Here is a 12,227-nt window from a genome sequence, read left to right as displayed (position 1 = left end):
TAATTCCTTAAATTTTCCAGAAAACCTTGTAGAGGAGGGGATAGGCAGAATAGGAGAATAAAAAAGGAGACCTTTAATATTGAGTAACATTTATTTCTGCATTCAGTATCAAGTACATAAGTGCAAATATTCAGAGTTCATAATTAAGTTCATTTAGGAACTACAGAGAAAGTAATACAAATTGTAATAAAGTTAACAAGCTGGTACTCTTTAGTTACCATACATGTAAATCAGTCCATCATCCCATACAACAAAAGTACTGGGTATTTATTTTCATTTTTCCTTTTTTTTTAAAGTTATACAAAATTGGTTACTGTAAGTACTACTGACTTCATTTGTGTGTGTATGTGTGTGCGCGTGCTGGAAAAACACCAAAACATCCACCTACAATTCTATATATAGTTATTAAAGATTAATCCAACCAGTGACTTAGTGACAGCTCACTAAGCAAGAAAGGCCTAGCTAAATGGAACATTAAAAGTTACATAAGCACTGGAAAGGGAAGGGAAGAAGAAGGAACACTAAAGAAAGAAAGATTGTTCAGGGTCTCACCATCATGCACTTTTTAAGCAACACAAAATAAAAACCATATCCACTACACATGTTCTCTTTACTATACTATAGGGCTCAACACAAGTGATTGCAGATATTTTAAGAGTACAGAAACAGCCTAAAAACAGCTGTTGAGAAGTATATGTTTCTAAGATCACGGTATTTGGGGGCGGGGGGGGGGGGAAGAAACAATCGATTTGCAGTAAAGTGTAAGAACAGAGCTTTTACCACTCCAGTTTAATCCCTAGTTGCCTGTTGGGAATCCAAATTACTCTGTCTGCCTTTTTGCTCCTGGGATTTTGGCCTGAATCCTGAAAATGAAAAGCATTACAAGATCAGAAGACAATTCATCATTGTCATTGTTTATGGAAATTACTTTATTATTTCAACATATATCTTTGTTTTATCTAGCCACATGTTATTAGATAGCAATGTAACTGAGAGGTGGTTGATGTAAAGGTAGGCATGGCAGCCAGAAACCAAATGGAAATGTATCCTAAGAATGAATAGTCAATTTGTCACAATCAATCATTGTTGTATTTGAGGAAAAAAACTTGCTTTCAAGTACTATTTTAATTCGCTACTCTAAATTTTGAAGAGAGGGTCATTTTCTTAGAGGAAATATTTTATAAGAAATATGTTTCTGTCTTTGTGTAAAAAAACACAGGGAAACAGTTTAAAAAATCCTTACCTCCCCTCTTAGAATTCGTAATATATGGCGATATTTGTTTTTATGATGCTGATGTTTAATATAATTTAAAACAGTGGAAGAATTGATATATGAATAAATGTATATATAATTATATGACATTTAATAATAATATTTTGGATTAGCAAATAGCAGATATAACAATAGACATCCACAACAATAAAGACAAATTCTACAAATTATATCTTTTTATGTAGGAGTGTTGGATATGAATATTGACAAATTAGCAGAATTAATAAGTTGAAACAGAGTTTTTATGACAAATAAATGACACTTTTCACATCTGTAATAGTGTGGTCTAGGGCAGTGCTGCCAAACTCAAATAGAAAGGGGGCACTAATTCATCCGTAGGGATCACTGCAAATCACACATTGGGGTAGCTGGTTGTACATTGGATAGAGTGCTGAGCCTGGAGTCAGGAATATCTGAGTTCAAATAACCTCTCACACTTACTAGCTTTGTGACCCTAAAAAGTCACTCAATTTCTGCTTGCCTCAGTTTCCTCAACTCTAAAATGAGGATAATTACAGCACTGATATGCCAGGGTTGTTGTGATGATCAAATGAAATAATATTTGTAAAATACTTGGCATGGTGTCTAGCACACAGTAGGCACTATATACATGCTTGTTCTCTTCCTCCTTTCCTCATTAACCTCCCAGGCAGTCTCATGTCTCAGCTCTGGATAAGTATCTTTTTGCTTCATACCTTTTACCTGGGTCTCGCAGTTGTTAAAAAAAAATCATGTTAGGAATTTCCAGATCCATGAGGCACTCATCTGAGCATCACTAACTTATTTCTGGTTCTTCTTGCCTCTCACATCAGAGACAGGACACCATCCAAGCATGGTTGCTAGAGGCTCAACATCTCTGTATGAATTTCTTGACCTCTTCTTCACTGAGAAATTCTGATGAAACCATCCCATCTTCTTATCAGATTAGAAGAAGTGACCAGTGTTGACACCAGAATGTCTTATCTAAAGTTGAGTTTCTTGAATGATCATCATTTAATGTCTTTCTTTCTCCTATCATGGTTTGAAGATTCTTGTACCTGAAATCTAGTGATTACCCCTTCCCAAAATTGCCTTATGTATTTGTCCTCTTCTTTTTTTCCCTTTCCCTTTGATTCCTCATAACACTAGGTGTCTTATATGTTTAATCTTTTCTCATGAGAGTTAAAATGCAACTGTAATAAAAGTCTGTTATTTTCTACATCATTAGCTGACGTCTTTTCTACAAAAATCTCTAAATCTCAAAGTAGCTACAATAGTCTGAGACAAAAAAATAGAATATATTTATTTCTATTAAGTTTCACCTTCTTTTGTTTAGCCCCAATTCCTAGTTGAAGAGCTTTTAAAATCCTGACTCTGTCAACCAGAATGTTAGCTATCCCGCCCACCTTTGTGGATTAAATCAGTGATGGGCAAACTATGGCCTGCTGGCCAGATGTGGCCCCCTGAAATGTTCTATGTGCCTGCTTGACATTATTCCTAATCTGTCGAATACAGTGAGTAAGATACAGTACAATGAAACTTCAAAAGAGTTGCCTTAGAAACAAACTGACAGATGAGCATTTCCTTTCCTTTGGCCCCCTCTTTAAAAAGTTTGCCCATCACTGGATTAAAGGATTAACATAAGTATGATTACAAGTCATTTATAAGTCCATTTGATACCTTCTTCCAAATTCATATTGAACTCTAGTTCTGTATTTCAGGTGCTCCACCTATAACTGTATTGTTGTTTAGCCCCATATCTTTTCATCTTATCTAAATATGTAATATGAGAGATTTTGTTAAATTCTTCACTAAAACGTAGGTGTTGTTGTTGAGTTGTTTCAATCATAACTGACTCTTGGTAACCCCATTTAGGGTTCTCTTGGGAAAGTTAGGAGTGGTTTGCCATTTCCTTCCTTCTCTAGCTCATTTTACAGATGAGGAAACTGAGGCGAGTGATTTTTTTTTCCTTCCAGGGTCACATAGCTAGTAAGTATCTGAGGCTAAAATAGAACTCAGGAACATCTAACTGCTCAAAATTTCGGTAAGTAAGTTCTATTAGTAACATTCTACTTGTCTAATAAGTATAGTAATATTGTCCAAAAAATAAGGTTAGTTTATTATTAATTTGTTTTAGATGGAGCCAGACCAATTTTTCATGGTCACTGCTTCCTTTCAGAGATTTTTTAACTAACCACCCCTTTAAAATACATTCTAGAATTTTACAAGAAATCAAAGTCAAGTTCACTGGACTAGTTGGCAGACAGCACTATCTTTTTTTTGAAATTCAAGATATTCTCCTTTCTCTAATCCTCTGGCACCTCCATTGCTCTCCTTGATCTTTCAAAGATCAAAATGGTTTAGCAATCATTTTGCCAGTTCCTTTTATTCTCTGTTATGATTTTTATCTGGGTCTAGTGATTCAAATTCATCAAGAGCTCCTAGAAATTCTCCTAATATTTCTCTTTTTATCTTGCATATGAGATTTCTACCATAATTTTTTGTTCTGTTCTTCCACTCTGAAGATAATTCTCCTTGTTGAAGAAACTGAACCAGAGTTAAACAACTCTGCCTTCTTCCTCTCCATCAGCAGTCATTATCATCCCTTAGCAGTTCTATCCCTTCTCCTTTCCCTAATACAACTTTTTAGAAACCATTGCCTTCCATTTTAGAATCAATATTATGTATTGGTTCCAAGGGAGAAGATAGATAAGGGCTAGGCAATGGTGGTTAACTCAGGAACACACAGCTAGGAAGTATCTGATGTCAAATTTTAACCCAGGACCTTCTGTCTCTAAATGTGACTCTCAATCCACTAAACTACCTAACTGCCTCCCTCCAATATAGTTTTTATGAAACCTAGACCCTTTTTTTGTTGAACCCAAATGCAGAACAGAATATTTGTTATATATTATTTGGAGAAAATTAATTAAATTTAATCATGATTTTGGACTAGAATTATAGCTTCTCTAGACCATTTTTAAACTTAATTTTGTCATTTACCACTAATTAGCCCAGCGTTTGGTCAACTATAAATATTTTAAATTGTGATTTTTTTCCACCTACAAACTTCATAAGGATGCTTTCAAAATCGGTGAGGTCTAAGAACAGAGTAGTGTAGCACACAACTAGACATTACCCTCCAAACTTATCTCATTATGTTTAGAAATATACTTAGGGCATTATTCAGTTGCTAATCCAACTTACTGTATTGTATTCTAGCCCCCCCACATAAATATTATATATGATAATCTCATGAGAAACTTTGTCAAATGCCAGGATAATGTCCAGACATCATCTAAGAATGATAAAGGGAATCAATCTAATGTATTTCAAAGAATCTGTACTTGAAGTAATAAAATATAGTTAATGGCATCTTTTTAATATATGGATAATATATTTATGCTATGATATAGTCATTTATTACATTTTGTGTATTAGATTCACATATTTAACACATAATTATATTCATATGTTAACTTATATAAATATAGTTTTGTAATGTGTTTTACAAATATCATCTCATTTTATCCACTGTAAAAGAGGAATTCTTTATTCCTTTTTTAACTTAACAGGGACCTAGAGGTCCTCTTACCATAGAGACAGGAAGGAGGAACCAGAGAGATAGGAAGTAAGGCAGAAAAGGTTATAAAAGGGGCAAGTGTCAGTTGGTAAGGTTTTCAGTCCCTGACAGGGCTGGCAGTTGAGGGGAAGTTGGCTGCTGGGTGTGAATTTGTGGTTGGTGTTTAATTGCTGGAATATAAAGGCAGGCCTGAGTTCACTGAGAGGGCTTTTGGCTTTAGCCTTTAGAGACCTTTTTGGCTTTTAGATTTTTGGCTTTTGGTTGGGGCTATTAGATTTTTTTTCTTTCTTGAACTTTTTGGAAGGTGGCTGGTCTTCATTGACAGACCTAATTGGGGTTGGATTAAACACTGATTGGGTTGGTATTGATTAGGCTGGATTGGATTGGAACTTTGTGGGGTAGTTGTTATTAGTGGTAGTTATAGGCAGTTATAGGTATATTATAGGCAGTTTTAGATAGTAATTATAGGCAGTTATAAGATAACTAGTATAGGCATTAGGGAATTTTCTTTCTCTACCTTTTTACTATATTCATTTTACTACATTCATTTACTATCTCTATTTTAATTAAATTAAATTGTTAATTGTTAAAAGCTGCTAGAAGTTTTCTTTTCTCTGGCTTAAAGGGATAATATTAATTTGCAACTCTACTATATTCTCATTAAAACTTAAGTTATTAAAAGCCGCTCTCTTATTTTGTCAAAACTCCTAATTTAACCCTTAGAGGTAGGTGATATTATCCCAATTTTACAGATGACAAAACTGAAGCAGAGATTACATGTCGTGCCTACAGTAACTCAGCTAGCAACTGTCTGAGTCACATTTGAACTCAGATCTTCCTAATTTCACATCCAGCATTATATAGATTGTGCCATCTTGCTGCTAGTCTTGCTAGTTCCCTGTGAAACTTTTGATAAGGCATTTAAACTTTCAAATTTGTTTGGTCATTTTTCAGTCATGGCCAACTCTTTGTGATCCTCTTTGGGTTTTTCTTGGCAGAAATACTAGAATAATTTCACCCAGTCACAGAATGCCAGAGCTGGAATGTGCTGAAGGGATCCACCTGCTCAGCTAATTCAGAAATCTATCACCCAGTATTTCTTATAGCTTTTATTTAAATGTTTAGAATTAGAATAGAAAATCTGGAAGCATTTTAGGAGTCAGTTACCCCAGTCCCTTTTGAACAGAGGCATAAGGAGAGTCATTGATTTTATCAAGATTACACAGTAAGAACACTGGCAGAACTAGGTCTTTAACCCACAGACCTCAAATTCTAGAAACTTAGTTTATTTTGGGAAGTTCACTTCCTTCCTGAATGTGGCTGGCTATTTGTTTGCTGAGCAAGTCTTTTGGCCACCAACTGTGCTTTCTTTTATTAAACTAAAATTTTACTCTTCCCAGATACTTTCCACCACAGATAAAAGGGAATATGTTAATTTGGAATTAAGCCCAACCTTCTTTCATATCAAAAGATAAAACAGGGTACCTCATGAGGTAGTAAGTTCCTTAGTAGTAGTTAGAGAATTATAGGATTTAGGACAGAGGATATTCAATTGGAGGCTAGATGATCTCTTGTTAGGGATTCTGCTAATGGGATTCATTCTTCAAGCAGAGGTTGGACTAGATAAATATTTTCTTTTCCCTCTCCTCCCCTCTCTTCTCTTTCTCTTCCATTCTTTCTTTTCTTTTTTCTTCCCTCCCAAATTCCTTCCTTACTTCCTTCTACCCTTCCCTCCTTCCTTTCTTCTCTTCTTCTTTCTTTCCTTCCTTCCTTCTTTCCCTCCTTCCTTCTACCCTTCCTTCATTCCTTTGTTCCTTCTTTTTTTAAATTTTCCTTTCTTCTTTCTTTCCTCTCCTTAACATTCTTTGGCTAAAAATAGAGCAGTCATTAACGGGTCTGACCTCTTTACTGATAATTATGGAAGCTTTAACCTACTCCATTTCTTAAAAACTTTACACTCATTATTCAATATTGGTTTCAAGGCAGTAATGGCTAAGCAATTGGGGTTAAGTGACTTGCCCAGGGTCACACAGCTAGGAAGTGTCTGAACCAGATTTAAACCTAGGACCTCCCATCTCTAGGCCTGGCTCTCAATCCACTGAGCCACCCAGCTGTCCTCCAAGAAACCCCATTATTGAACTTACTTTCCCACAACAGTATTTACGTGAGTCCTCACAAGTCCCAAATATTGGTCAATCTGTGCCTACAAAGAAAAAGGAATTATGAGTATACCAAAAGACAAAACTTTGAAACTTAATACAAATTACAAAAACTATGTTGAATTTACCTGGTGCTTAAAATATACTACTGGGAGAGTAAACATCGACACCACAGCTAGGGAAGAAAAAAAATTTACATGGTTAATGTTCTGAGACTGGTGAATAATAACACACATCACTTCACCTATTTATATGATGCGACTAGTTAGTTGCTTTTAGCCTTCTATGGATACAAGGTGGGAGGTGGGGAAGATGCAAAGTATAAGGATGCTTCAAAATAAAAAGAAAAGACATAGAATCGTCTACAGAAATGATCCAACTTTCCCTTGTAGTGAGGTTAAATGCTGTCTGAACTTCCCAGGTGAATAATTCATCTTTATCCATAGATGTCATAGTACATGAAATGTGAGATAAGCCAATGAGAAGATTAAGAGCTTATAGAAAACAGAATCTGACCAAATAAAAAAATACATTTTTAGTGAATAATAAATTATATATATATTTTTCATATGTATATATATATATATTTTTTTTTTTAAACCCTCACCTTCCATCTTGGAATCAATACTGTCTATTGGTTCCAAGGCGGAAGAACGGTGAGGGCTCAGCAATGGGGGTGAAGTGACTTGTCCAGGGTCACACAACTAGGAAGTATCTGAGACCAGATCTGAATCCAGAACCTCCCATCTCCAGGCCTGGCTCTCTATCTACTGAGCCATTTAGATGTCCCTGATTTTATATATATACATGTATATGTATATATATATTTAATTACTATTCCATGGCAATGAAATTAGTCTGAAGTTGGGAGACTCTGTGACTTCCATTTTTTTTCAGAATTCACAAAATAAAAAATAAGTTAAGAACTACATTGGGGACAGCATCCAATTCCATATAAATTCTAGGTAAAGATTAAATAATAACACTAAATTGTAACACCAAATTATTTTTACCCATTATCAGCAGTGTCAGGCCATTGAAGAGAGCACCAACATAAGTCAGTAGCCACATTAGCACTGCAAACTGAAATTAAAAGGATCATTAGGTCTTCAAATATTTAACTCTCATTTATATATTATTTTAAGGCTTGCAAAAAACTTTCCATACATTATCTCATTGATCCTCACAGCTACCCAGTGAGATAGATACTACTGATATCCCATTTTACAGATGAAAAAATTGAGGCTCAAAGAGATTAAGGGCAAGACTTTCAATTCCTACTAACTCCAGGTCCAGAATCCTATTGTACTTGGAAGATGAGCACTTAACTTAGATTTACAATTAAATCAACAAAAAATGCTTAACATTATACCATAAGTTTAACCCAAATGGAATGAAAAGGAATCAAGTCCGAATTCTGCACCATCCGAATCTCTACTAGAAATTGTAAGTTAACAGGGTAAAATACTACTTTGGGTCATATTTTTTCCTATTATGAATACAATTTTTATATTTACTTTAAGACTTTACTATAGATGGTAAAAAAGTATTTTTATCATATTTAATTATTTGACAATTTTGTAATAATTCTAACTTGTTTAAGTTCAGGGAACACACCTGAGCCTCTCTGTATCTTTAGCAGCACCTGTCATATTGTTGTTCATTTGTTTCAGTTGTGTCCAATTCTTCACAATACAACTTGGCATTTTTTGGCAAGATACTGGGATAGTTTGCTGTTTCCTCTTTAGTTCATTTTTCAGATGAGGAAATTGAGACAGAGCTAAGTGACTTGCAACATACAATGTCCTGAGACCAGATGTGAATTCAGAAAAATGAGTCTTTCTGACTTCAGGCCCAGCACTCTATTCACTGAGCCATCTTGCTGCCCACATGTCACATAGTGGATGCTTAATAAATGTTGATTGTTTGATTTGATTCATCTTATACATAATCTCAGAAATTGAGAAAAATATAATAAGAATAACCATCATTTACATTAGTACTCAAAGATTTGAAAATCTTGGAAATTTTATTCTCTCAACCTCTCTGGGAGGTAAGTGCCATTATTATCACACCCATTTTACAGATGAGGAAACTAGTGAGCAGAGGCTAAATGACTTATCTAGGGTCACATAAGATAGTAAGTTCCTGAGGCCAGAGCTAAACTCAGGTCTTGTTAATTCCAAGACCAACATTCTATCTGTTGCAATACCTAGCTCCCTCTATCCAAAAATCCCCAAATCAATGGTAGAGTCAAGAACAGAACCCAGTGCTTTCAATTCACACTTGGGGCTCCTCTTTGCTATGCTAAACTATTTCATATACCTCAGCTTCAAAGCTGATATTAGTGTAGTTAGAGTCAAACAATAGAAGAATATGCTAAGAGATACAAAAAAAAATCTTAGATAATGCAAAAAACTTTTTAGTGTATAAAGTCTTTGGGTCCAAAAAAGATGCCTCAAGTGCTACGTGAGATTCAAATGAGAATTCCTTTCAAACTTATTGTGAGTCCAAAGGCAAAGGATAATTTGAGAGTCAGGCAGTAGTTAATAATAATAAACATCATTAAGAACTTTCTTTATGTCAGACACTATGTTAAACAATGGGGATATGTTGAAAGGCAAAGTTGGTGCTCTCAAGGAACTCACACTTTAATGGGGGAGACAACATGCAAACAACTCTGCATCAGTAAAAGATATAAAGGATAGATTGAGGGAATCAAGGGAGAAAAGGCATTAGTAAGAGGGAGAATCAGAAAAGGCTTCTTAAAGAAGGTAGGATTTTAGCTGGCATTTGAAAGAACCCAGGGAAGCCAGGAGGTAGAGTCCAGGAGGGAGAGAATTCCAGGCGTGGTAGGGCAGGCAGTAAAAATGCATGAAGTCAGGAGATAGAATGTCTTGTGTGAGGAAGAAAAAAAGGAATTCAGACTATGAGGTGTGGGAAAGTTGTAAGGTGTAAGAAGCCTGGAAAGATGGGAGGGGGAAGGCAGGTTACGAAGGCATGGGCAAGTAGTATTTTTGCTTTGTATATAGAATCATGGAATATCAGAACTAGAAGAACCATTAGAGAACATCTAATCCAAGGGTTCTTAACCTTTTTTGGTGTCATAGACCCCTTTGGCAGTCAGATAAAGACTATGGACCTTTCTCAGAAGAGGTTTTTAAATTCAAAAAGTAAACTCTATAGGATTACAAAAGAAATGTAATTACACTGAAATTAAGATGCTATTTTTCTCCCATCCAAGTTCATGGATACCCTGAACTCTCTGCGGTCCTGGGGCTCCAAGTTAAGAACTAATGATCTAATTCACACCCCCTCTAATCTAATGGATAAAAACAAAATGAAAATATTGTCCTATTGAGGCTTATTTTGTTATGAGCTCCTAGTATTTTGGCTTCAGAAGAAAATAAAGGACAAACAGTGAACTACTTCAGCCCTTATACCTTTAAGGAATCCACCAGATCTTGGACCAGAAAGAGTCTTCTCAGTTCTTTAGCTGCACTATTCACATATAACTGCAGGTAGTCTGTGTACTTCTGAATCTGGTCCTGGGAAAGAGAGATCTCGAGCTCCAGATATGCCCTGCCAAACAAACAAAGGAACAAACAAGCAAAAAGAGATACTCCCATCAGACTAAATAAAAAAACAGCTCCTAGCACACACCTAATTGGCTCAAGGCACTAATTGTTTTGTTTTGTTTTGTTTTGTTTTTCTCTTACCATACAAATTATTGGGCTAATATGACAAGCACGGGTCATCTCAAAGAGTTTTAGAATCAGCAAAATTTACTCTGAAATATTAAAATATAAAGTGCCCAGTGGTGCAGTAACTGTGGGGAGTCAAATATAAGTCATTAAACAATGGAAAGATTTTTCAAACAAGCAACTTTAACATATACATGAACTTCATTTGGAAGAAGGATTTCCTTGGAAATTTTGGCTTTGAGCTGAGCAACTTCAATTGCTAAGTTGATGGGTGATGGCAATTAAAGAAATTAGTTGGGGTAAGAAAACCCTCAACCAATGAAAACATATTTTATGATCATGTATACTTAGTATTAAGGACACAATGCTGCAGAATGATATAATGAATTTGGGACCTTAGGCTTCCACTACAGCAAGTCAGGTTCATATTTAATTATTCAGACTAACTCCTTTCCTCCAGATAACCACACGAATCTCTATTCATTGATCAGGTTGTCCTCATCTAGAAAGAAGGAACCATTTTTTAAAATAGGCAAGATATATTTTCTGTGTAACCCTACACAAGTTTTCTTTGGTGAACTCAGAAATTTCCTAAGACTAATGATTGCAGAGAAGGTACTGACCTGCATAGTAGAGGGGAAAGGCAACGAGTCTACTATATGCTGTGCATTGTGCTAAACATCTTATTTATATTTGCAAACATTAACTGATTTGATTCTCATTCTTTACAAGTGAGGAACTGAGGCAGATAGAAGTTAAGTGATTTGCCTAGGGTTACACAGCTAGTAAATATCTGAGGCCATATTTGAACTCAAGCCTTCCTTGACTCCATGCCCAGAACTCAATCTGATGTACCATCAAGTTTTCTTACAGTTTCCCTATCTGGGTATTCCTTATACCAGTGATGGGCAAACTATGGCCTGGGGGCCAGATGCAGCCCCCTGAAATGTTCTATCCAGCCCTGTGACATTATTCCTAATCTGACGAATACAATGAGTAGGATACAATAAAATGAAACTTTGAAAGAGTTGCCTTAGAAACAGACTGACAGATGAACATTTCCTTTCCTTTGGCCCCCTCTTTAAAAAGTTTGCCCATCACTGCCCTATACCAATGAATTCACAAGTTAAATCCCTGTCTTGGTCCCTAAAATTCTGCAAATTCCAGTTGCTAATTACCTACATGACCCTATTTGGGGTTTTTGGGGGCAAAAATACTGGAGTGGTTTCTCATTTCCTTTCCCAGCTCACTTAACAGATAAGGAAACCAATGCAATTAGGGTTAAGAGACTTGCCCAGGGTCACACAGCTAGTAAGTATCTGAGGTCAATTGAGATGAGTCTTTTTGACTTCATGCTTGAGGCTCTAGTCACTGTACTAGGGAGCTGCCTGCAGTCAGAAAGGTCTGAGTTCAAATTCCCTAGTTTTGTAACTCCTGAGCAAGTCACTTAACCATTCTTTGCCTCAGTTATCTCATCTATAAAATGAAAATAATAATAATAATAATAGTAGTACTTATCTCATAAAGTT

At 35.7% G+C, this 12,227-nt stretch overlaps 1 protein-coding gene across 3 annotated transcripts in view; it reads right to left on the bottom strand.

Annotated features, from left to right (window-relative positions):
• Nucleotides 1-739: 739 nt before the first annotated feature.
• The window catches only part of RTN1 (reticulon 1), a 272,390-nt gene continuing 260,902 nt past the window's right edge, over nucleotides 740-12,227 (bottom strand). For all 3 annotated transcript variants that reach the window (XM_044662023.1, XM_044662024.1, XM_044662025.1), the window contains 5 exons: nucleotides 10,438-10,576; nucleotides 8,008-8,077; nucleotides 7,123-7,169; nucleotides 6,980-7,038; nucleotides 740-863 (listed from right to left, as the gene is read on the bottom strand). In XM_044662023.1, the coding sequence (XP_044517958.1) occupies nucleotides 821-863; nucleotides 6,980-7,038; nucleotides 7,123-7,169; nucleotides 8,008-8,077; nucleotides 10,438-10,576 (358 nt within the window). In that variant the 3' untranslated portion in view covers nucleotides 740-820. The remainder of the gene's footprint in view (nucleotides 864-6,979; nucleotides 7,039-7,122; nucleotides 7,170-8,007; nucleotides 8,078-10,437; nucleotides 10,577-12,227) is intronic.

This window comes from Gracilinanus agilis, chromosome 2, assembly GCF_016433145.1.
Source record: "Gracilinanus agilis isolate LMUSP501 chromosome 2, AgileGrace, whole genome shotgun sequence".
Taxonomy (NCBI): domain Eukaryota; kingdom Metazoa; phylum Chordata; class Mammalia; order Didelphimorphia; family Didelphidae; genus Gracilinanus; species Gracilinanus agilis.
This window is presented reverse-complemented; position numbering and strand designations above follow the sequence as displayed.